The sequence below is a fragment of the Corythoichthys intestinalis genome, chromosome 8 (assembly GCF_030265065.1).
Source record: "Corythoichthys intestinalis isolate RoL2023-P3 chromosome 8, ASM3026506v1, whole genome shotgun sequence".
Classification (NCBI taxonomy): domain Eukaryota; kingdom Metazoa; phylum Chordata; class Actinopteri; order Syngnathiformes; family Syngnathidae; genus Corythoichthys; species Corythoichthys intestinalis.
The window spans coordinates 27,821,823-27,848,645 of record NC_080402.1 but is presented as its reverse complement, the minus strand read 5'-3'; the positions used below and the strand labels follow the sequence as shown (position 1 = coordinate 27,848,645).

Here is a 26,823-nt window from a genome sequence, read left to right as displayed (position 1 = left end):
TGAATCTTATACCGGAACTGCGTCCCTGACTGTTCTGGCCCACTTTCACCCCTGCGTATACATCATACATATTGTCCACTGACGATCCATTCAGGAGATATTCCTACATGGGGATCTGCTTTCCCGCTTACATACAACAGCAAACCCCTTTAAAAACATTTTTCATGTGATTTTTAGAGCTGTCCCGACTGGTCGACATAGTCGACGTCATCGATGACGTAAATCCGTCGACGAGCACAACATCCCGTCGACGGTTAATGAAGGGTTAAAAAAATATATGCGTGGAAAGTTCAGAATGTCGGATGCTCTGTATGCAAGCGGGGAAAGCGGCACAAAGCCAAAAAAAAGCGCACCAGTGTCCAAAACATTGACTTATTTCAAAGAAACAAAAGAGGGTACACTCTTCTGTCCTGTCTCTTCAATGCCAAGCTTGGCTGCACGTCGGCCGTGAATAAACACCTCAAGCGCCGTCACCCAGTTTGTAAATTTTTTTTTTTTTTTTTTTCCAGTTTTTGTACACCAGAGGGTGCTGTCGCCTTACTAAATAACGATGTTTCATTGGCAACGGGCCTATAAGTGCTGTTAGTATTGTTCTTAATGATAATTGAAAGGTTTATTTTATGTTATGGTTTATTTTATGGTATACACAATTATATAAGGTTAAAAGGTCATAAATATATACAGTATATACAGTGATTGCACTCAAGGGAGAGATTGTCAATGATAAGGTAATAATTTAAGGTAAAGGCAATTGAGAAATGCAATTCATCGATATATAAATAAGGTTTAAAAGGAAAAAGGTGAAAAGTTTTTGTTAATTTCTAATTGTGTTGTTTTATTTGTGTGCACCGTAGCTCTTACGGTGTGTTTACATCAAGGATGGAATAAAAGTTGTAAACCATCAGTTTAAGAGACCATCTTTCCAATCGGGATGCTATACTAGTTAATTCTATCAGCATTTGAACTCATTGTTTATTTGTGATTTATTATTGTTATTTACGTGTTTATTTGTACTTTAATAAATAATTTAAGTGTTCCAGTATGTTTTTGTGAATTGATAAGCGTCAACAAAAATTCCATTGCTAAATTAGTCTAAATAAATAAATGAATTAATTAATTGATATATATATATATTTTTTTTTTTTTTTAATTATTAGATTACTCGACTAATCGTGAAACTAGTCGGCTGACTAATCGGGAGAAAACTAGTCGTTTGGGACAGCCCTACTGATTTTAATGAGTGTCACTTTCTAAGGGATTTTCAGCTTTAGCGATTGGGAAAGATCCCTATCATTTACCAGTTTTAGGAACCCTCGTCTATACACTTAAGAAATTGCCATATCTACAATTATAAGTGAGAAGAATTTCCCAATTTTTCAGAGCACGAACTATAAATATTTGGCACAAAACTCCAGTTGAAATAATGAAATAATTAGAGGCGTGCGAAATTTCCGATTCGGCCGTGGAAGATTCGAGAACGATTCACACATATCCACATCCAAAAACCCAAATCGGTAAAATCTTGACTTGAATCTATCTTTAAATGATGAAACAGTTGTAATACTTTCTCGAAAGTAGACAGAAGGGAAATTATGGAATAACGGGAGCAATTTTAACAACTTTAACGGTTGATTCACAACATTAAATTAATTGAATGTAATTTAAAGCTGTTTTTAACGGTTAACTTGATACTGAAATAGTACTGGTTTGTTTAGCCTGAGAAGATATTTGAACAATTTTGGAACTAGTGTACAAAAAATGGGGGGGGGGGGGGGGGTTGTGGTGCATAAATATGCGATTTCTAATCGAATCGGAGCCTCTGAATCATAATCGAATCGTTTGGTGCCCAAAGATTCCCACCTCTAGAAATAATTGTCTAACATCATTAAAGTAGCACGTCACAGTTGTGCTCAACTCTAATATATAATTTCCTATAAATTGTTCTTGTATCATTGTCACTTTTGACATAAGTAACATTTTTCCATCATATGGTGACCAAAACAATGCATGCGAAAATAAATTATGGCATTTATTTATTGACTTTTGTGTACTCTTCTTTTCCTCATTCCTTCGGCCCACCAGTCAGATGGCTCCTCTCAGATTGATGGCCAGTCGGGCTCAGGAGGAGGAGGTAGCGGTGGCGGGGGGAGCATCGGAGATGATTCAGATGCCAAAGGGACACCCAAACGCCTCCACGTGTCCAACATTCCCTTCCGCTTCCGAGACCCTGACCTGCGGCAGATGTTTGGGGTATGCAGTCTGAATTATTCACCCTTTTTTGGCTCGCCATTCCACCGTGCATCATCACATGACAAATCACTTTAGACTGCTCGAGCCTATCTGCTGACGCATGTTTCTAAGCTGTCCTTCATTTTTGTCGCTTCAAATAAGCATGCTTTCTTGTCCATGTGCCTTTTCAACATTTAAACAAGAGAATCCCTTTGTCAAATTTGCCAGTGCATAAGCATCATGCACACATGTGGAAAACATACTGGAAGGAATGACTCTCATATGGCACACTGCCAGCTCTACCCTATGCTTGAACAGTGCTGACACCTCGTGGTGAGTTGCGGTACCTGACACCTTGGTTATGTTCATTTTCCTATTTCTTTTGTTGCAGCAATATGGCAAGATTCTTGATGTTGAGATCATCTTCAACGAGAGAGGATCCAAGGTAGGACACTAAAAATAACAGTGTTGATTCTCAAGTAATATCAAGATCAAATTAGGAAGCTGCTTCCCCGCCTCCTCTTGCAGGGCTTTGGTTTCGTAACATTCGAGACGAGTGCAGATGCGGAGAGGGCCCGAGAGAAGCTTCATGGTACACTGGTGGAAGGACGTAAGATTGAGGTAACTTGACCCTACCCTCCTCTTGTATTTCATTTTAAGATGGTCATTTTTCTCCTTTTGTTCTCCCTTCATGTCCAATGAGAATGAAGCATTTGGCGTTTTCTGGGTGGCTGTTATGTGATCAACTCTAACCCGTCTGCCTTCACTCTAGCATGGTGCTACAGTGCACACGCTGGCGTCCGCGCGGACGGCACTTCTCGTTGACGTTTAATCTTGCTCCTCTTGTTGAATGTCATGCACTTCTTCAAAGCTGTGTGGTTTGCATAGCATGCTGGGTGGTGTGGCAGCACGACGGGCATGGCTGGGGGAGACACGGTGGCTGTTTATATCTGCTTCTCTCGCAAGCATGGAGGACTTTTGTTTTTTTTTCCTCCTCCCTGCACATTTCCATCATCACTCCATCCTTGATCACGATGAGTGGTTATAATTGTATTCTGGTTGAGTGGAGGGGCTAGTTATTAGCTGTTAGTGAAAATAGTGCTTGCCGGTGTTGGAGTTTAATGAATGCTGCATGGATGGGTCAGATGGTGTTTTATATTGGTTTTTGAAGCTGTATGCATGGTGAGGCCTTCTTAAAGGGCCAGTGTTTGGAAATGGGACTGCTGAGAGAAGTGTGGTGTCATTTACTGTATAACGCCTTTAGACTGTTTGACATGCAATGTTGCATCCACCACTTCTTTTAAAAAAAAAAAAAAAAAAAACTCACGTTGTGGTTTTATTTTTAGTTTGCCGTTGCCAGCATGAGCTCAGGTTTTTGTGGCAAGTTGTTTTCAAGCTGAAATGCATTTGCCTTCTGCTTTTTCCTATGTTTTATTTGTCCTACTAGTACAGGTCCTTTGCATGGTTGTGACTGAATGTACAAGTGGAAGTCTTGTTATCATTCCCCTCTCTTTTCCTGTCCATCTTTTTCCACTCTTCTTCACCATGCCAGTCAGTTTGTCTGTCACTTTGTCTGTGTCCCCACAATGCACCTCCTCCTGCCCCGAAATTACCTCCTGTATATTCTGTCCTGTCAAATAATTCAAATCACATTAGGGAGCTGAAATTTATTCATTTATTTATTTGAAATTTTCTACTTTTCCTCCCCACTTAGCATTTAGTTTTCATATTGTACTTTTTTAAATGAATGTGTGTGTCGAGGTTTTAGTGTGGCTGGATTGGCTTGGTCGATGTAGGCGACTGTTTACATGTGACATCATTTCCTGTTTTCCTCTTTAATAGGTTATTTGTTAGTATTGTTGATTTTTTTCAATGGTTTTCCTTTTTTATTTACTTTGCTCATCATTTCTTTCTTACACATTTTCTCTATTTCCCTGATGATTTTTGTATGTTGTTGTTGTCAGTCTCCACGATAACTGCTCGCGTGTCCTCACGCCGTTCCCACGCCAACGGTAAGTTGTGTACATGGCATCATCTTTTGAATGAAAACCTCTCCCCCCTCACCTCATCCGCCCCAATTGGAACAAACAAAATGCACCCAAATGACAGCCCCGGCGATTGATTACGAGGTCCTGATTGGCTAATTCTGTGATTGTTTGGGGAGGTGGAGAATGAAACGATTTGGAGATTAGCAATTGACCGCATGGCATAATGAAGGCCACCTGTGTAACTGAATGTACTGCATCTATCCTCAAGTGCAACAACTATTACCTGCAGCACTTCTTATGCATTCATTCCAGTCACCTCTCTAACTGCATTGAACTCCAGAGCTGTGTATCCTGCATGGTTTACTCGTTTCTCTCTTTTCGCTCTGTTTCGGCATCTGTATGACATCATCTGATTCTGTCATTTCTTTGTCATTTTCAGCTAGTATCTGCATTTTGGCACTTTAGTGGGACAGCATGCTGAAGCATGAGTGCTATGTTAAGCTGTAGTGAAACGGATAGTGTTGATGTATTTCATGTAGCAGCTGATCACCACTTTGTGTGCATCCCCTCTCTACTCTGCAGACAGTTTTAGAAGGACGACATGAGAATATGTAGACAGAAAGTGGGTGCGTTCAAATTGAGTTCACTTGTAAATAAAGAGCATTTAAAGGCTTGTTAATAGACGAATCAGTCGTGTTCTTTTCCTGGTCTCCTTGATTGCCCTTTTGACCAGTTTGGTTCTGATGGTGTGTGTTGGTTGTGTGCTATGAGGTCTATAGGGCGTGCGACACTGACTGGGATGCCTGGCAGTGTTTCACAACCAACAGTTTTTTGGTTGTTTTTTTGGATACAGGAATGACATTTGCATCCACCACATTTTTTGTTTTTCTTTTCTTCCTTCCTCATCAATCATCTCCTCATTCATCACGTGATCTGTCTTTCATGTCTACGTAGTTTGTGTATGTGTGTCTCTTCATGAGATAAGCCCATTTCAATGGTTCTTCTCTCAACTTCGTATATGTTCTATGTATTTTCATGTGGACTGGCTCCATCACCTGCATCCCTCTATCTTTCTGTCTTTTCTGTCTTCCCCCTCCTGCTGTTTTTTTTTTTTTTTGTATACGATTCGAACGGGAGGGCTGCCTACCTTTTTTGGATTGCTATGTTGCTGCCTCGATGCTTGCTTATTGGCTCGTGCTCACCTCTGCTGATGTAAGATGCTCTTGATTGGCTGTGTGTATTTTTGTGTTTGAATATTTTTGTTTCCTTTTGCATTGTGCTCAACTGATGACTCTGCTGCTTAATTCACCTTCTTACCCCTTCCTTTTTCAAAGGTATAGCCATGCAATAATCTTGGATTTCCTTTTTGAATGCTGTTTTTTCTGAAATAATTGTTTTTTTTGTGCCGTTTGATTGTGTTGTTCATGTGCAAACTGCCTGAGTACTCGATGGGATCCTTGTTTTAAGTGTCTCTCCTTCAAAAAAAAAAGTGCATGCATCAAATACATTGCTGCTCATCAACAGAATTAACCAAGTCAAGAGACAATTATGAAAGAATAAAAGGCAACCACGACTTCTAATTCACTTCAAAGTTCACTTGAGATACTGTACGTTTAGTATCGATTTTATGAATGCGTTCAAATTAAATGAATGATGTTTTCTCCTCTGCTTAGGTCAACAATGCTACAGCCAGAGTGATGACCAACAAGAAGTTGACAACCCCGTACTCCAATGGAGAGGGTCTTGCAGCTCTGCCATATGGTATTACCTTTTACGCAATAATTGTACCGAATTAACTCACTTTTCTATTTATGCAATGGCCACTAGGGTAATAACAAAAACCGATACTGCGGTACCAAGTCGATACTAAGATTCCGAAAATGTGACTGTACTGCCTTTTCTGCAGTACGCAAAGTATCGCCGGTACCGAATCAGCAGATCTTGCTGCTTGTTTTGTGTTTTTTTTTTTTTTTTTTTTTTGTGTCATACTGGGCGACAGAGGTTGCCAGATAACCGATGATTTACACTGCCCATATGGGGGTTGTAAATGAGCGGTTATATGGCAACCCACACTAGGGTAAGGAACGAAAACAACAGTCAACGCATGTAACATGGCAGTGGCACACGCATTAACTTCGTCCGTGATGCACAATATTGTATTTTATTGCTTAATACTCAAAGGCTACCTTACAGTACATGCACAGTATTTTATGTTTATTCAATTGTTTGACACTTTAAATAAAATGATAATAATAGTACAGTGGTACCTTTACATACAAAGTTAATTCGTTCCAAGACCTTGTTTGTAAGTCGAAATGGTCGTATGTCGAGCAGGATTTTCCCACAAGAATACATTATAATTCCATTAATTCGTTCCACAGCCCAAAAACCTACACTAAATCCTTAATAAATACTGCTGGTACAATTAAAAATTGCAATTACACATAGCAAACCACATTAATTATAAATTAGGGCTGTTAAACGATTAAAATTTTTAATCGAGTTAATTACAGCTTAAAAATTAATTAATCGTAATTAATCGCAATTCAAACCATCTATAAAATATGCCATATTTTTCTGTAAATTATTGTTGGAATGGAAAGATAAGACACAAGATGGATATATACAGTGGGGAGAACAAGTATTTGATACACTGCCAATGGGAAAACCCATTGGCAGTGTATCAAATACTTGTTCTCCCCACTGTACATTCAATATACGGTACATAAGGACTGTATTTGTTTATTATAACAATAAATCAACAAGATGGCATTAACATTCAGTTAAAACGATCCATGGATAGAAAGACTTGTAGTTCTTAAAAGAAAAGTGTTAGTACAAGTTATAGAAATTTTATATTAAAACCCCTCTTAATGTTTTCGTTTTAATAAAATTTGTAAAATTTTCAATCAAAAAATAAACTAGTAGCCCGCCATTGTTGATGTCAATAATTACTTGCACAATCCTCATGGCTGCTACAGGCTATAAAATCAGTCGCACCCAGTTGCCAGCAGAGGGCGGCAAAACTCCACAAACACAAGTGAGCGTTACTGTACTGTCATTTAAATCTGTCTGAGCGGGTCAACTGCGTAAATTGCGTCAAATATTTTAACGTGATTAATTTAAAAAATTAATTAACGCCCGTTAGCGCGATAATTTTGACAGCCCTATTATACATAAAAATCGGAATAATATAATAATAATAATTCCTGTAATAATGTAACAAATTGGGTTCTAATGTGGTGGTTTTTTTTTTGTTTTGTTTTTTTTTTTGCACCGCGTGACTGACATGACACAGAGAGGACCGGTGCGGTTGAGTTTACTTTCGCTTTCAATGTTTTCTTGAGTACACAGTCAATTGCGGTGGACAGCAGGCATTTTGTGTTGGATAAGTTCTGAAATAAATGATAAAAACCTGACAAAGCTGGCAATTTCTTTGGCGATGTAACCACAATAATAATTGTCAATTTAACTTATAAAGACTGGTGAACAGTGGTCGGAGAAGGACCGTGGAGATGTATTGTTGAGCCAGTTCACGGATGCGCACCCCACGCTAATATTTCTCTATAATTTGCACCTTCATTTAGAAGGTAGCGTAACCTTTTTCCTTATTTCACCACCTATACCAACCCTTTTGAAACCTGTGTTGATTTCTCTCACAAGAAAGTCAGCCGTGCGTCCGTCTGCGGTGTTGTCACGTCGTCGTATTTCGAGCATGTCGTTGATGTAGAAACAAATGGCGAGTCTAATTTAACGTCAGATGTCGAAAAGATCGCGTATCGAAGCGATCGTATGTCGAGGTACCATTGTATATTTTATTTCAAGCGCCTTTCAAAACACTCAAGGAAGCTGTACAAGAGATAGAGTAAAAATTAAAAGCAGAATATAATAGAAAATTAAGAGGTCAGGACAGAACAGCTCTACGGATCAAGGTAGGAAAGAAGGATTGAACAGGTGCATTTTGAGTCGGGATTTAAAAGTGGGAGCGTAGATATGTTGCAAAGCTCAGGAGGTAAGGAGTTCCAGAGCGGGGGGGCAGAGTGACTGAACGCTCTGGAACCATAGGTGGTGAAACTGACATGAGTGACAGAAAGGTGGAGGGTAGAAAAAGGGCGAAGTGAACAGGGGGAGTGTTAATACGGAGGAGGTCGGATATATAGGATGGGGCCAGGCCGTGAAGTGCTCTGAACGGGATGAGGAGAATCTTGTAGATAATCCTTTGTTTAATTGGGAGCCAGACAGTGCAGTTGACGGAGGATGGGGGTGATGTGATATATGCTGGGGGTTGGAGTGATGAGGTGTGAGTTTTATGAGGAGCTCCAGGTTCTGGAGATATTTGTTTGGGAAACTGTAAAGCAGTGAGTTACAATAATCAATCGGGGAGGTGACCAGGCTGCAAAAAAGAGTGGCGGCGGTGTGGGAGGCGAGAGAAGGAAGGAGACGAGAGATATTACGAAGGTGGAAGTAGGCTGCTATAGTAATGTCGTTAATATGGAAGTGTAAGGAGAGCGTGCTGTCCAGGATAACACCCAGACTCTTGACCTGGCTAGAAGGAGAGACCTACAGTGCCTTGCAAAAGTATTCGGCCCCCTTGAACCTTGCAACCTTTCGCCACATTTCAGGCTTCAAACATAAAGATATAAAATTTTAATTTTTTGTCAAGAATCAACAACAAGTGGGACACAATCGTGAAGTGGAACAAAATTTATTGGATAATTTAAACTTTTTCAACAAATAAAAAACTGAAAAGTGGGGCGTGCAATATTATTCGGCCCCCTTGCATTAATACTTTGTAGCGCCACCTTTTGCTCCAATTACAGCTGCAAGTCGCTTGGGGTATGTTTCTATCAGTTTTGGACATCGAGAGACTGACATTCTTGCCCATTCTTCCTTGCAAAACAGCTCGAGCTCAGTGAGGTTGGATGGAGAGTGTTTGTGAACAGCAGTCTTCAGCTCTTTCCACAGATTCTCGATTGGATTCAGGTCTGGACTTTGACTTGGCCATTCTAACACCTGGATACGTTTATTTTTTAACCATTCCATTGTAGATTTGGCTTTATGTTTTGGATCATTGTCCTGTTGGAAGATAAATCTCCGTCCCAGTCTCAGGTCTTGTGCAGATACCAACAGGTTTTCTTCCAGAATGTTCCTGTATTTGGCTGCATCCATCTTCCCGTCAATTTTAACCATCTTCCCTGTCCCTGCTGAAGAAAAGCAGGCCCAAACCATGATGCTGCCACCACCATGTTTGACAGTGGGGATGGTGTGTTCAGGGTGATGAGCTGTGTTGCTTTTACGCCAAACATATCGTTTTGCATTGTGGCCAAAAAGTTCAATTTTGGTTTCATCTGACCAGGACACCTTCTTCCACATGTTTGGTGTGTCTCCCAGGTGGCTTGTGGCAAACTTTAAACGAGACTTTTTATGGATATCTTTGAGAAATGGCTTTCTTCTTGCCACTCTTCCACAAAGGCCAGATTTGTGCAGTGTACGACTGATTGTTGTCCTATGGACAGACTCTCCCACCTCAGCTGTAGATCTCTGCAGTTCATCCAGAGTGATCATGGGCCTCTTGGCTGCATCTCTGATCAGTTTTCTCCTTGTTTGAGAAGAAAGTTTGGAAGGACGGACGGGTCTTGGTAGATTTGCAGTGGTCTGATGCTCCTTCCATTTCAATATGATGGCTTGCACAGTGCTCCTTGAGATGTTTAAAGCTTGGGAAATCTTTTTGTATCCAAATCCGGCTTTAAACTTCTCCACAACAGTATCTCGGACCTGCCTGGTGTTTTCCTTGGTTTTCATAATGCTCTCTGCACTTTAAACAGAACCCTGAGACTATCACAGAGCAGGTGCATTTATACGGAGACTTGATTACACACAGGTGGATTCTATTTATCATCATCGGTCATTTAGGACAACATTGGATCATTCAGAGATCCTCACTGAACTTCTGGAGTGAGTTTGGTGCACTGAAAGTAAAGGGGCCGAATAATATTGCACGCCCCACTTTTCAGTTTTTATTTGTTAAAAAAGTTTAAATTATCCAATAAATGTTGTTCCACTTCACGATTGTGTCCCACTTGTTGTTGATTCTTGACAAAAAAAAATAAATTTCATATCTTTATGTTTGAAGCCTGAAATGTGGCGAAAGGTTGCAAGATTCAAGGGGGCAGAATACTTTTGCAAGGCACTGTATAAGAATAACTTCTGATTTGGAGCTATTGAGGAGAAGTAGGTTAGAGGAGAACCAGGAGTCAGAGGGTGACATCGATGCACTAATGCACCTTTTGATAAGCTGTGCCTTACAGTCTGAAAAATAAGGTATTAAAGTCAAAATAGCCAATGAGTGAATAATTGCAGTGCGGCATAGTATTGGACAACAAACTTGACTGTCTTGTGTGTAGAAATGACGGCTGCCACTGTGCCATGATTGATTATTTATATCAACTAATCAATTAACTTAAGTAGGGATGTCCCCGATCCGATCAGGTGTTTTTTTTTAACATACAGGTATACTGTAGTTGCAAAGTTACAAAATAGTCAAACTTTTTGGTTTTCGGGTCCAACGCACATTTACGGCTAAAATGTTCAAATGAACCGATTACTGTAATCGCAAAAACAATCATTTGTGACAGTCCTGGGTAGGAATATTTTTGTTTACTGAGTGGTCCATTGTATCTTTTCATAGCAAAATTTAATAGTTCTGCCCTGATGTGGTGGTTCAGTGATTTTGTTAATATTAACGTGTGTCTACAGCTGGCTGGAAGTTAAGTCCTGTGATGGGAGCCATGTACAGTCCTGAGCTCTACACAGGTACAATTACTATCTTTAAAACTGAATCAATGATTTGAGATAGTTCATGTTTGACTTTTGATGTTAAATACCTCCGCTTTATTTTTGAACCAGTGCCAGGGTTTCCTTACCCAGCAGCAGCGGCGGCGGCTGCCTCCACGGCTGCGGCGACTTTCCGCGGTGCTCATCTGCGTGGTCGTGCGCGGCCCGTTTACAGTGCGGTCAGAGCGGCTGTACCACAGCCTGCCATCCCCACCTACCCTGGGTGAACACCTCTCATTGCCAAATCATACAAATTGAATTCATGTTTCGACAACAATTCACTGCAAATTTTTTTGCTTATGTTGTGGCTTTGGTTGAGCTCAAATACGATTTCTTTGTATCGCTAAACTGGAAAGAAGTGTGTTTTTCAGCAAAGTGAGCAGCTAAAGTAACACTAGTGTATCATTAGTGCATTTTTATACATTGAGGTGGTATTGTTTTTCTTGCATGTTGCACGGTGTGTATTAATCTCACCTTTCTTTCTCCTTCTCTTTCACAATTTATTTGGAAACAATCTTCTCCCTACATTGGCCACATGGTGGCACATTACACCAATTTTTTTCTATCCCTTTTCCTGGTTTGTTTCCATCGCCCACCACTGCCCCCCCCTTTCTTTGCTCTTTTCCTCTCTCTCTCTCTCTCTTAGTGTGATGGCCTATCAGGATGGTTTTTACGGTGCTGCTGATCTTTATGTAAGTATAAGGTTGGAGCCACCCAGTCCCTCCCCTTTTCTTCCCTATATTTCGACCCCTCTTGCCTGTGGGTTTTTAAGTGTGACAATAGCACAGACCAGACCCACTAAGACATGTACTCTTGAGTGTTTTCAGCATCACTGTATTCCTCATTCTATAAAAATCAATATTAAATCCAGACAAATTGCACGTAATGTACTGATGCTCGCTTATACATTCACGAGTTCTTCTCTTGTAGGGTTTGCCTCTGGGCTTTTGTGAGTTGTGTACCATTACAGTTATCAGCGTGTAATGGTGCGTGCGTGTGCGTGAACAGGTTGACAAGAGTTGTTTCTGTTCTCTCTGTAGACTAGTGTTTCAGGACATTAGTGGCAGATTGCCTCAGGTAGGGTTGACACTCACCATGTGAGAGCCAGTGTGCATCCTCCTCGTTTCCAATGACTGCGTGCTGCTAGACATTTTTTTGACCGTCTGAGATTGAGATGCCTTCTCTGTCCTCTTCTACTAACTCACTGAATTCTGACAAGGGTGGAGTTGCGGAAGGGGGAGAAAATATTTTGCATCAGGGAAAAAGCGGCTATTTGTGTAAAAGCTCAACAGGAACTGATCACAGATGTCCACTATTTAGGGAAATCCAGCTATTTGTCCCGTCAAAAAGTGTTTTGTTTACAGCTTTTGCGCTCAGCATTTGCCACATCAAGGCAAGTTGAAAAGAATTTGGCCAGGTAAATATTTTCTATATTCGCCAGTCATCTCCCTGGTGAAGGGCAACTATGGATGATAAAAAGTGGCGTCGCAAGCTCTGGCTTTGATGAAGATTTATCTCATGATCTCTATTTTGCTCCCCGCCAAAAAAAGACTTTTATATGTTGAAATTATTCCTAGGTTAAGGTATTGCTTTGAATTAAGGAAACAACAAAACATCTGGTACTGCCGTGAACTCCTTTGGGTTTAATTCTACTTTTTTTTTTTTTTTCCATTCCATGCTGAGATCCCTGACTTTCGCTGAAATTAAAGTTATTGAAGTATTATTTTTGTTCATGTATTTATATACCTGGCCTTGATTTGAATTGATGAGCAAATAACATCTCCAACAAATATTGTGTTTTAAATCTTCTATTAAAAGAGAAGGGAAATTAAAGGTTGCAGTTTGTACAATCAGGAAATTAGCAGCCGCCATATCCAAACAAAAAGCTTTTTCCGTTGAAAATTCTTGTGAAAAAAATGCTTAAATCCCTGAATTCTTTATAGATATGGATGTAAAACAGTATATATTCTTGTTTAAAAGCAAAAAAAAAAAAAAAATGTGCAGGTAGCATTTATTTTACGTAAATATTGCGAACTATGAGGCTAGTCAGTAAGAAAATAACGGCCGCCATATGTAAACAAAGAGCTTTTTCTGTTGAAAATTCTTGTGAAAAAATGCTTAAATCCCTGAATTCTTTATAGATATGGACATAAAACAGTCTATTCTTGGTTAAAAGCACACACACACAAAAAAACGTGCAGGTAGCATTTATTTTATTTTATTATTTATTTTATCAATTTAAATATTGCGAAGTATAATGCCAAAGCTGTAGTGGCTAATTTCTCCCATTGATTTTTTCACAACGTTTGAAAATGCATGCATGGTACGAAAAATATAATAATTACCTTGTATCCTTGAACAAATCACTCCTGAGACAGTCCTTCCTGTTTGTATGCATTACAGCTTTTGTACTTTTTAAACCGAAATCCGGCGTTGGAGCGCTGCATGTGACCGACTGCTAATAAATGAAACAGAGTGTTGGACGGCCCCCTTCGGGAAGGCGTGACGAAGTGAATGGGGAATGTGTCATGTCAATACATTAAGAAGTCTATGGTTAAGCAAACCAAATGCAGCCATTTTTGTGTTATATCATGAAACCTCTGTGATGAATTTAGTAGCTTTGCTATTCCACATCCATTTTATTTTCGTGCTCTTTTAAACACCCAACTGTATGAAGACTGAGTCGCTCCAACATTTCGCTGAGCATTAATAGTCTGCCGACTGCAACCAACAGGTATGGCAAAAGTCCTCTGGTTTTTTTTTCCAATTGCAATGAAATATGCAGATGCCATCGGTTAGACTCTTATTGTAAGAATACTTGAGTAAAAATTTACTCGTGAAGTCGAAGCAAAGAACAGAAGTGCAGTGATGACCTAAAACATCAACAGATTGAGGTGCACTCTGTAATTATCCAGGTGATCAGTTGATTCAGACCCCTTCCAGGAGTCTCCCTGTGTGTTTCACTTTGTGGCATGCTAACTATAATCAGTGTCAGCATGCACACGTACTGTACTTATGAAGCTGACCCACCCCAAGCCTTAGGCTCCGTCACCCTCACATGTAATTTTTCTTTTTGAAACTTCTCAAGTCTATCGTTTACTCATTATTTCTCAGTTAACCTCTTCCTGTATCACATTTTTCCCAACCCCCTCCCCTCTCCTCCATGGGTCCAGTCCAAAATCTTTGCGACGCAAACGTGTGTGCTCCTGAATGCGGGGACTTGGCCGTAAATGGTCTTTAGGCTAGAATGCAGCAGTCTGTGTTGATGGAGGGATGTTTGACCTAATAATGTTCATATCGCAGTCTGGGGCAAGAAGCATGCTGTCTGTGATTGGTCGCTTGGCCACTTGAGGTTGTTTTATGTATGCGTGTGATCGAGAAATGCACAACTGTAGTGTTTTTGTGTGTTTGTAGTGTACAAATGACCCCTTTCCATCTGTTTGCTTTTCTTTAACTGTATTTTGGTAGGGCCACATATCCAGAGCTTTTCTCCCTCTATGCCCAACCTAAAGGGGGGAATGGGCATTGTGCACAATGAGTTTAGTTTTTCTATATTTTTTGAGGGAGGTTAGTCATGGAGGGAGCAAGCCACATAGAGCCTGAGACTTCAGCCATGTCTACACCTAACAGGGTTTTGTTTGTTTTTTTAAACTGAAGATCCTGCCCTAATATGTCGGGAAAACAATAATTACGTCCACACCAGCACGTTTGTAGAAAGAAAAAAAAGCTTCCCCAGCCAACCGCATTCATTCATTTTTAAGGATGAGCGAAAAATAATTGTCCTCCATCTTCGCATGTCTTCTTCTATATGAAGCGCTGCAAGAGTTTGTAAATAAATGAAAGTAAAAAAGCACCTTACTCAAAATGTGAACAATGGTCTCATGTGTGACATAGGGACAAAGTTTGTTGCAGTCAGTGACGTTTCCCCTGTCAAATCTTTGGTTATGTGCCCACATGATGGCGCTACAAACGCAGAATTTGCAAATCTTCTCTTTAGACGGTGTTTTTAAAACCCCTGTTTAAATTTGATACCCTGCTACGTGTAGACATGGCCTTCTTGTGAATGCTGCACCATGTTAGTCTTTTGCCAGCTGTCTGCTCGTTAATCTTTCACTTTCTTCACGCTGTAACCCCGTAGTTCACTTGTTACTTTTACACATCTTACTGTGTAAAATTTTAACAAGTTTCTTTGTGTACCACATACCCGACCCTCGTCTTCCTTCTCTTTTTGCGTCATCACAGGGAGGCTACGCTACGTACCGTTATGCCCAGCCGACCGCCGTAGCGACACCTGCAGCCGCAGCAGCGGCAGCAGCAGCAGCTTACAGTGACAGGTGAGTGCGCCCACCTCCTCATGCACTAATTCAACAATCAGCGCTCCGTACTAGCACATTGTTTTGATTATACAACCGCCAGCAAAAAGTATGGAATCACCAGTCTCGGACGAGCATCATCACCTTGTCCAATGCAGACTCTTGACTCATGACACCTTGTCCAATGCAGATTCTTGACTCTTGACAATGTGATGATGCTGGAACTTTTGTTTGGTGCTGTTCCAGTGAGATTTACAAGGACGACTGCCTGAAGAAGATATCAAAATTCCCTCAGTGCTTGATGATTTATTTCTTTTAGTGTTTCTGATTGCTAATGAGTTGCATTTTTGAACTAATTCATTATTTTTTCAAGCTTTTTATCTGACTTTGTTCTACATGATAAAATGTCTGAGTGAGTGCTTGTCCGAGACTGGTGATTCCATACTTTTTGCTGGGGGTTATACTAAACATTACATTCATTAGATGATTGTTGTTTTCAATTGACCTTTAACAATAGTTCCTCTCCCCCCTTAGTTAATATTGCTAGTCCGTCAAGCACTGTGACTCTGGCGGCAAAAGCCAAGGCAGGAGGATGTATACAGTGTATATAGTGTGTTGGTGATTTAATTAGAAGCAATACCAGTGCATTATCCTCCAGATCAAGGCAAAAGGGTTTACAATGTGCAGTGGACACTTATATTTAAAAAATTGTAGCAAAGGGAAACTACAACTATCAAGGCAAAAGCATACAGGTTCAACACTTGTACAGCAAGCACATGGTTAGATACTATGGTGTAGGGCAGGGGTCTCCAGACTTTTCTGCATCGGGCCTCAGAGGGTGCAGGATTTCATTCCAACAAAACAAGATGACACTTTTTCACCAATCTGGTATCTTACAAGAGCAAACAATTGTTGCAGTCAGATGTTGCTTGTTTTAGCAGAATGCTCGTTGCTTTAAACTGGCTGTGCTCGATCAGTAGCAACAAAAAAACCAAGACCCACAGCGGCCTTTGAGAATTCGTTTGGAGACCCCGGGTGTAGGGTGTCTGTTCATTGAATGCTACATGAAAAAGGAAAAAAAATTCTAAGCGCTTATTAGGATTGTATGTTTACTTAAAAAGAGGAAGCATCGCTTTATGTTAGCGCACTCATAGCGCTGAGATCAAAGGAACTGCTAAGGAAGACCTGAAGATAATTAACTTTAGCTCATAAGTGAGCCAAACTTGGACGTTATAGAAATTACATCCTAGTAATATATAAAATTCGATAACACTAACTACAACTTTGACATCCAGTTTTATGAATGTCCTTGTCTCTACTAAAGCAAGTTAGACAACACGGCTAGCTAGTCAGACCTCTGGTGTTAGCTTAATCATACCTTAGAATGCACGCATATGTGCTTGTTTATTTTGGATACTTTTGCTGGAAGTGATGCCATCCATACTGTTAAATCCATCGAAGGCACCTCTCCAGTTGTTTTCAGCTTTTGGAAGGAAAAGAACCTCACTCCCCCAGATAAACTCCTGGGATACCTCACGTCTGATTTAGATGCTCCATATGCACATCGCATCATCTTGTTGGACGTCTGCAACTTGTTCATCATATTCATCTTCTTCCGTAAAGTTTTTTGGAAGACTGCAGTCTCATAAGGTAGTAAGTAGCCACCAAATGAATCTATTTGGCAACGGAGGCATACTAGTATGTAGAGCTTGATGGACGATGCTCACCAAACAACAGTTGCGAGGGTGTATGATAGGTAAATAGCCATTTGGGAGGAGGGTTTGGGAAGGTCAATTGTACATTTAGAAATTCTATTCTAAAATGTCTATTGTCAGACTTCTTGTGCAATCATGGCACTAGTGCAGGGGTGGGCAAACCGGTCCTCGAGGGCCGCAGTGGGTCCTGGTCTTTGTTCCAACTGACCCAGCACAGCTAGTTTAACCAGTGAGGTTTCAGCAGAAATGAGAAGCACCTGACTGCAATCGACTGATTACACGTGTAAAACAGCAGATTGGTGAAAAGGTGTCCTCTTAATGGGTTGCAACAAAAACCCGCACACACTGCGGCCCTTTGTGGAATAGTTTGCCCACCCCTGCACTAGGGAGTGCTGTTTTGGTTCATTGAGTATGTTGATAAAAAAAGTGTGTGTGCGTGATGTTTTATGTGTCTTTTTCTCATTTAGCTATGGACGAGTCTACACAGCTGACCCCTACCATGCTGCACTTGCTCCCGCTGCCTACGGTGTTGGAGCTATGGTAAGGCATTCTGTTGAAACCAGGCATGTCAAAGTGAATTTGTCATGTGCTGCATGGCAGTCATGGTTTTCCTCAGAAAAACAAATAACATAAATAGGTAATTGAGCTTTTCAATGTTTGAACAAATTATATTTAAAAAAAAAAAAACTTTTATTTATAAAAAAAAAACAATGCACATTTATAAAAGTGCAATTTTGGTCCAAAATTTTAATTGAATTTTTTTTAGAGGGCCATATAAATTATGTTTAACAAAACATGAAATAAAAAATGAATTGTTTACATGCGTATTATTCAGCCTTTGGGTTAGCGTTTCCAGTTTTCGTTTTCGGCCAATTTTACTATCCCTAACTGAAGACCTCAATAAATTGTACCTATTATTATAATACAGTGATCTTTCTTTTTTCGCAGTTAATGGGTACCGCCCCACCGACCACGATAATCAAAATCCGCGAAGTAAAAGCGGAGCGTTTTTTTTTTTTTTTTTTAATCATTATTTTGGGGTGTGTTCAATGTATTTATTCAGATTTAGCATTAGAAAGAGATACATATTAGACATGTTGTCCCCTCTTTCCCCCAAACTATAATTCTTTATTAAATGCTTCATGGAGTGAGTCCTCTCAAATGGACTCACACTGCTTAGAGCAGCCCACAACACTACCACTCATGTTTAACAAGCTAAATGACTTGGCGCCTTTGAAAGGTAGCGCACCCAAGCTTCTCTGACAAGATCAAAGCAGCATCCTTGTCACTCATTGTTAACTTTTTTAACAAGCTGTAGCTGCCTGCTGAGTCAGAAAAGCAGAGAGAGAGTCAGGCGGTATGTGATCGGATCGGAGATCTCTATAAATTTTTTTTTTTTTTTTTAAATAAAATCCACAATGGACTTAGGGCACGATGTTTAGAGCGCGAAGTAGTGAGTGATCACTGTACTATATTTGTTAATATACACTATGGTAATAGTTCTATAGGTTTTACTTCTACCTTCTCCCTAATTCAAGGGCGTAGGTTTGCATTGGGACGGTAGGGGCATAACACTACCAACTTTTTAGGATGCTCAATTGGCCCCACCAACTTCTAAGCAACCTGATTTGCATTGTATAATGAGTTCAGTTATATGGGTAATTTAGATTGTCTTCCTATATGTTGTAAGGATAGAATTAACCCTACCATTATTAAGTGATTTTTTTTTTTTTCATTATGTTCAGACTTACATTTACCCCTTTTCACTTGCTGAATGTGCCGGTCCAGTTTTTTCCCTCAAACGCATGTTTGATTGTTTGATGGCTTTTACAACAGGCCACCTCCTCCACCCCCTCCGAAGAGGAGGGATATTATAAGGTTTTTTTTCGGCCAGCAGCAGCCACTGTGAGTAATGTAAAAAGACGTCTATTTTGTGGAGGTGGGGAAGACACCACAAATTTTGCCCTTGAAAGTCCAACCAGCATCAGAGTTAGCATAACAATAAACTGTGTAAATTTCATAACCTGCAAAACTCGAGTAGAAAGCTGCTTAGAGACAAGTGTCATCACCTATATGTTTAGCCCAAAGGAATTTTCTTTTTTGTTTGTTTGGCAGTGCTTGTGGACAAAAGCAGTAGTGTTGTACCTGAAGGAAGGCTCAAATTTTATTTTTGTTATTCCCTAATGAACAAGGTTTTTTCAGTTATACTTAATTTCTTTATTTTTAGACAGTAAATTTGAGTGGTCTTAAGACAAATGTTTGTTTTTTGCATTCCTGATACTTAAAAGATTATTAAAAAGTTTGCATTTATTGTGTATGTTAATATTATTTAAGTCATGCTCAAATATTGCAAATTTAAATTTGCTAATAAAATCCAGACATTTATTCTGGAAGTTTACAAACATGTTTCTTTCGAAGTTTTTAAAAACAAACGTTTGAATCAAACATGCTGCACCAATAGGCGTGAAAGTTAGTGTAAGTCAATACAGATTTATTTTTGCATTGATCATTTTGCCTATCAATTAATTATGTTCGTATTTCTGAGAATTGTAGCTCTGACCCCTGTTCACCCAATCTGTTTGGTATTATTAATGTCCCGTCCCCAACAAATGTGTACATGCAAGTTATGCTGTTGAGACCAAACCTACGCCCTTGCCCAAATTTTTTAAAATTTAATTTCAGGTGCGTAGTTTTTCTTTTATTATTGTCACACTTTTGAAATAAGGAGTTCTATTTTTTCCCCAATCAAGCGTCACACATTGTTTCATAACTGTAATTTAACCACTGGCCTAAAATTATGTTCAGTAAATATCTGTCACAGTAAATAAGACCATAAGTATTATTGACTGTCCATCACTTGTACTTATTACTGTAAATGTTTAATGAGAAAACATGAAATAATTTTAATATATTTGATATTTTGAAAAAGATAGTGACTGATGATGAAGTCGTTTTGAAATTGTATTATTCTTATAAATTCTATGCTTTGTGTCCATCAAAGATTTGTTGTTAACCTCTAATTGACCAAACAATTGTTATTGTTCACAGGCCACGCTGTATAGGGGGGGCTACAGTAGATTTACCCCTTATTAAGACACTACATTACCCAGGAGCTCTTGCAGCCAGTTATTCTGAAAGTGCTCCATCTGTTGTTGTGAAAATGGACTGCACCCAGCTTGGAGTCAACCATGCAAAGTTACCATCCCACAAACGGCCCATGTTTTCTTATATACAGTACACAGAAATAGAGGAATGCTGTATCAAAGACTGATGTTGGCATTTACATTAAAAAGATGAAACACTACAAGAAGAAAACAAGGCAAATATAGCCACCTTTCCTTATTGCACGGCTGTATTATAGTCCCCGTTCTCAATCCTTCCACACTCAACCGCACAAGACTTGCAATGGAGCCCAGAGTTCTTCCAAAGGCTGTTTCCGTTTTCCTCGAATCTTTTGTCAGCCATCTTTGAGAATGACGCGCATGTGCGTTCAAGCTCAACTGTTGCAGTCGCAGGCTAGAAAACACTCACTGATGGATTGTTCCTGAATGTGACTGGATAGTAAAGGAGAGGATTCCTATTCCCACTGTGCGCCGGCTGGCAAAGAGACTGAACATGGCAGCTCGGAGAAATGACTGAAAGCTGAGGAAGGAGGCTCAAACCGACTGATCCTTACCTCAAGTTTTCTCAGTAAACAGAAATGGTGAACCTTTAAATTATGATATGCAAGTAAATTAGTTTAGAGATAAAGTTACCAAATTTATAATCATTGGAATTATAATCCATAGTGGAATTTTTTTTTGTGTGTGTGTATGTGTGTGGGTGGAGGGGGTGTCAGCTCCATTTTCCTAGCGAGGTTGTGTCAATGTAATCTTACCAGAATTTTGGAAGATAATGCATCTAAAAAAAAAACAAAAACAAAAAAACTATTGAAATGAGAGATATATTAAGGTTAAGGCTTTTTTTCCAGTTCATTATTTCAAGGTAAATGCATTTCATTGTCAAATAACAAATTCAGATGTTACATAAATACTAGATATGTATTACAGCAAATATAATACTGTATTATACAGGTGCACTCACTGAAGATTAGACCAATGTTGCTTTGTCTCTGAACAACTGGTGTATTTTTCAGGACGACGTTAAATACCTTCACTCTGCAAACCAACAGCACCTACTCTTTAATTTCCACTTAAAACTAGGGATGTCCCGATCGCATATTTTTGCACCCAAGTCCGAGTCACCTGATTTTGAGAATCTGCTGATACGGAGTCCCGATCCAATACAGTACTGAAAAAAAATATTTTTTTTAATCTAATTTGAACAAAAAGTCCTGTCATGTCACAGTACTGTACTGTTTACAGAACTACTGCTTTTTCCGGGAGTGTTATTGTGTATAATACACATATATATATTTTAGTTTCTTTTGGCAATGACATTGTATTCCTGTATTGTTTTGCTACTTTTTAACCCTTAATTCTTTAATTTTTTTCAAAATGAAAAACACGGTCCTTTTCACCAGATTCTGATCCTCTCAAAAATGGTGCGATCGCCCCAATTTCCGATCACGTGATTGGATTGGGGGCATCCCTACTTAAAGCATTTCTTTTACAGATGCCATATTCACCATCCAGATGGTGTTTGTTGCAGAAGGATGAGACTCCTAGTCAAGGTAGTTAATGTACTTAAGCCGAATGGGGAAAGCAGGTATTTATGTGAGCTGCGCTAATTTGTCTGATTTATTGGTGCGTGGCATTTATTATAGTAAAGTCTTTTTTTTTTTTTTTTTTTTTTTTTTTTTTTTTTTTTAACCCTTTCCAAGTAACTTGGAAGAAAACTAGTTTTTGGCTCCTACTAATTAGTCTCATTTTCTATGAGATTCTATTAAATCATCATTAGATTATGTTGAGGCCATACAGTACAACAGAAAATACTCATCTATATATGTAATATTTTGCCTCTTGGCCATATTCCACATCAATACAATAGTTCTGGCACGGAATGTCACTACATGCTGCATGCACTGCTACACATGAAAAGTGCAACACTATGCTGACAGCGCGCTAATTTGAGTAGGGGTTTTTGTTGTTTAGAACCTACTATTTCAAATATTCACCATGTAGATATTAGATTTTTCCCTCAAGCTCCATAATTAATGAGCAACTCCAACACTGATTAAGTCTTCCTGGAAAAGAAATAGTAATTGTGAGAGAGATTTTGTTGAGTTAATGAAAAAAAAAAATATTTAAATGCAAAACATTACTATTGTGCATATTTCTATACTATTGTATTCTATCTTTCCAAATGTGGCTTTTGTTTTTGTTCCAAAGATTTGTAGAAAGCACATTTTTCGGAATATGTATAAATATATTATCTTTATTAATGTCATAATCCTTGATGATCCTGTTGCTGTCTATTTACTTTGTGTTCTTTTTTTTATATCGGCAAGTATTGTTCCTCCTAAAAAGTGCGAGTAAAATTTCAAGCTTTTTAAATTTTTTTTTTTTTTTTTTTTTTTAATTTTTATTCCAAGTGAACGTCTAGAGAAAAATCATACCAAGAGAACTAAAGGTATGCATGTAACACTAGCACACTTTTTTTTTTTTTTTTTTTTTTTTTATGGGATGACTTAGCATGCTATTTTACCATACATTATACATTATGTTTATGTCCACATTTTCAGGTGACTTGAATGAACCGTTCATTAGCGATAGTTTGGTTTAGTACAATGCATTTTGTAAAGCAGGCTCCAGATATTTCAAGTGAGAAAAACTGCGCACGTCAAGTTGTTTCAAATTGTATGTGAAATGTGGCAGATTTCTCATTTACTTTTTGTTGGTTTCATATATATATTTTTAACGCCTCTTTAGTCTTTATAAATATTTCCGTTCAACTATGGAGTATGTGCTGGTCTAAACACGAACCAACAAGGACTAGCCAAAGATGCTGATCAGTCCTTGGCATTCTAGTTAACAAACTGCAAAATGCTTTCAACTGGGGCCAGTCAAGGCATGGACAAACCAGCATGAGCGATACTTGTAACAAAAAAAGGTAGTTTTGCATGAATCTTGTGTCTTTCACGTATTTGACATCTGAGACATTCTCATTGTTCCTCACCATTTAAATTAAAGTCAAGACCAATGACGGCTGGAAGTCAGGAGCAAGTGAATATTAGAAAGGCAAACTGCAGTGGGGTAAAAAGTATGGCAGCTTGATTTAGTCATGGTTCTCCTGTCAGTTTTCTGGTGATAATTACAAGTGGCCCCTTTCATGGTTCTTTGAGCCCCCAACTCTACCCCAACCCTTGCACCCTGTTTGACTGCCATTATTGTTTTTTGTTTGTAATTGACTGTCCATTTAAAATGTTTTATATAAAACTGTTTTGTTGTGATATGGCTCATGTCTTTATTTTTATTTTTTGTAAGATTTCAAAGGAAGGCTTGCTTCCTGTTAGGTTAACTGGCCCAGCATTTTTGTCAAACAGGCTACTGGAGCTGTCGTGATTCTTTTAAGACATTTCCCTTTAACCCTTTCTACCAAGGGTTGGGAACCTATGGCTCTTTTGACGGCTGCATCTGGCTCACAGTCAAATCTTCAATAAAGAAAAAAGTTTCATAATGTGATGGGAAGGGCACTAGGATCTCGGTGAAAACCTGGTAGGCATAAGGGCCACGGGAAGCGTTAAACAGAGCAACCAGTAAGGGACACTCACATTTTTTCCTTTGGCAAGCCAGTCAACATTCAGGATAGTGATGGGATTTTTGGCTCTTTTCAGTGATCCGGTTCATTTGGATCAGCTCAGTGAAAAGATCAGTCTCTTTTTGGCTCTCAAACGGCTCTTTTAACTTTAGCTTTTTTTTTTTTTTTTTTTATATTTATGACAAATTTAGCATATATTTTGATAAATGACTTAGAGAACTAAATATTGCACTCTACTGACTGCAAATTGCAACAATTATCAATCAAAGAAAAGGGTTTTTACCTATTTTATTGATCTTTAAAAAGGCTCCAACAATAAACAAGCAAAAAAAAAAAATAAACCAACAACAAACATGCTGCATCATAACAAAAATAGTGAGTAGTAACTGCAGCAGCAAACAAACTGCTTTATTTTAAATTTGCTTTCAAGAAAACTAAATACTTTAACTTGGACGTGCTGATCTGGCTCCTTCTCTCAGTAATTATTAAAATGTCTCAAAATGTTACTGCGTTTTCGGCTTGTCTTGAAGGCCTAGAAACCGCGTTCATGTGTCGTCCTTTCCTCCTCCTGTGTCTGTCTGTGGCTGCGCAGACGCGACGGAGCATGTGCTCAGCATGCACTCCCTGTAGTATCTAGTTTCAAGCCCCTCCCCTTTCTCTTCCTGTCTCCCTCTCTGAGCACGGCACCTGAGCCACTGCCAAACCTCGCTACAGACACGTGAAAAAGAAAGGGCGACATAGAGAGAGAGATAGCGCGAGAGAGAGAAAGAGGGGGGAGGGAAAATGACAGAGCCGGCTCTCGAGGGAGGGTGCGGGCTCTCATCGTTCACTTCAAAGAGCTCTTTGTACTGGCTCGTTCGCGACCGACACATCACTAGTTCAGGACAGATGCGGCAGTGGAGAACGCAAAAGTCTGATGATGCGTGTGGTAGTCGGTTAAAATAATAGCTATACATGTGTAACGTGGTGCAGACAGCGATTAAATGCTTCAGTCTTGCTACTTTTTTTTTTTTTTTTCATTATACAGCTAAAATAAAAAAATTCTCGCATTGCTGCACAGACGGCTCATTTCTTATTCGCTCTAAAATGTGAATTCTTATATAACTACATTAATAAACAAATACAAGTTTATGTGACAAAACACTTTTCTGCATTTTAGACACTACTAGCACTCATTGTCCACTCGCCATTACGAACTGCAGTCATACATAAACATACTTAACGATTAACATATTTCTGAACTATGTTAACAAACAGTACACATCACAATCATCCTAAAATAAAGCAATTCGCTAATATACACAGTCAAATTATACTTTTTCTCACCTGAAACAAGAAAGAAAATACTTTTAACAGCAATGACAATAAAGGAATTGAATTGAACACCGTCCGTCTCGCATTGCTGCACAGAAGGCTCATTTCTTATTCTCTAAAAGTGTTTTTCAACCGGTGTGCCGCCGCACACTGGTGTGCCGTGAGCAGGGGTGAAAGTGGTTAGAATTTCTTGCTGGAACTCCCCAACGTGAAGGTCGCCACGAAGCCAGAAAAGCTATTTATTTGTTGTTGTTGTTGTTGTTTTTGTGGGGGGGGGGGGGGTCAAAACTACTGAAATGCAAAGAAAACTGTTTTGGTCATTTATATAACACATACAAAAACTGATTTTCATTCAAAATTGTATTTTTTCGATGATTTGCAAAATAAAAGTTAACAAAAACAGCTATAACCCCAACCTCCATCTCCTAATTTTTATTTTCCCTCATTTCCTCTCATACTAAATGCCAAATCTCACTTTTAACTACTTAAGATATAGGATGTATATTAAAATTGAAGATAATGCAAACATTTACTTTTTGTTGTGTGTTTTTTTTTATAATAAAGATAAAGTACGTTCAGAAAAATAAGTACAAATGACTAATATTATGCAGAGTGAAATAGAACATATTTTGAAGATTGCGCAAACATTGAAGTTTTTAAATCATAAGGAAATGAATAAGTAGCCTAACATAAGTGAAGAAATATAAGTCCACAGTGCACAATGACAGCTAAGATGTTCTGAACCTCCCCATCAGAGTAAATAAAACTAAATATGATAAATAAGCCACCTTAACTCTTTCCTTGCTCTTAAAGCTTTGATCCATTTTCTGTTGCGTTGCCTTGTTTTTTTTTTTTTTTTTTTTTTTTTTTTTGCTGTTTCAGAAAACATGCATATTGGAACCAATCAGAGCTATCTCTGGTGATCACATGTCACTATGTCAGCCAATTGAACGGATAAACGAGTAGGCATTTTGCTTTGCTGCGTGCATTCGCACATTGACATGACTCGTCATCGTCAGACTCCGATAACTGCAGCAGCTGGTGAAACCTCCATGCCGTCCGTGGAATAAAGTAAATAATAAATATCGGTGGAAACGGATTACGCTACACAAGCACTTTATTATGCTTGTTGTTAACACTTGTGAATGTAAATCTGATGTTTGTAGATTGTTTTCTCCTTGGAGATGAAATGCATGTGTGGCGCCTTTGTATTTTTTTTTTTTTTTTTAGCATACTGCTTTGACAGTTGCCGTCATATTTTCGGAATCAAAGCACCGTATACCAGAACAGCATTCCGGCACTGAATCTTATACCGGAATTGCGTTCCGGCCTTGAATCTTATACCGGAACTGCGTTCCTGACTGTTCCCGCCCACTTTCACCCCTGGCCGTGAGAGATCGTCAGGTGTGCCGTGAGAAATTATTTAATGTCGCATTTATATATATGTATATTGAAATGTCCGTAACTGTGCAGGCCCTTGAAGGGGCCATCAGACTGCAGAGTGGTGAAGCAAGCAAAGAGGGAGGGAGAACGGCGTGAGAGCGAAGTTAGCGGTGGCATGTTACGGATGCCGCTGTTATTTTGTTTATTATTTTTCCATTGTTGCCACAATAAAGTGGGAAAGTCATCACCGACTCATCTCCTTTGTATTTCCCCATTCGGTGCTATTACAATTTTTTTTTTTTACGTCGTCGGGCGGAGTTGCAGTAGGAAGGAGGAAAGGAGTATGTA

At 39.1% G+C, this 26,823-nt stretch overlaps 1 protein-coding gene across 4 annotated transcripts in view; it reads left to right on the top strand.

Moving 5' to 3' along the window:
* Nucleotides 1–23,470, top strand: part of LOC130920180 (RNA binding protein fox-1 homolog 2-like) — a 61,631-nt gene extending 38,161 nt beyond the window's left edge. For 2 of the 4 annotated variants that reach the window (XR_009064120.1, XR_009064122.1), the window contains 8 exons: nucleotides 2,083–2,250; nucleotides 2,621–2,674; nucleotides 2,758–2,850; nucleotides 5,891–5,978; nucleotides 10,974–11,030; nucleotides 11,124–11,274; nucleotides 11,698–15,385; nucleotides 17,547–17,611. Coding sequence is in view for 1 of the 4 variants with exons in the window: in XM_057843161.1 (XP_057699144.1) it covers nucleotides 2,083–2,250; nucleotides 2,621–2,674; nucleotides 2,758–2,850; nucleotides 5,891–5,978; nucleotides 10,974–11,030; nucleotides 11,124–11,274; nucleotides 11,698–11,743; nucleotides 15,294–15,385; nucleotides 17,547–17,619; nucleotides 20,128–20,172 (867 nt within the window). In the remaining 3 variants the exon portion in view is untranslated. Of the gene's footprint in view, nucleotides 1–2,082; nucleotides 2,251–2,620; nucleotides 2,675–2,757; nucleotides 2,851–5,890; nucleotides 5,979–10,973; nucleotides 11,031–11,123; nucleotides 11,275–11,697; nucleotides 15,386–17,546; nucleotides 17,620–20,127 lie in introns of those variants that run through there. The other 2 variants (XM_057843161.1, XR_009064121.1) reach the window with 2 other exon arrangements.
* Nucleotides 23,471–26,823: the final 3,353 nt, after the last annotated feature.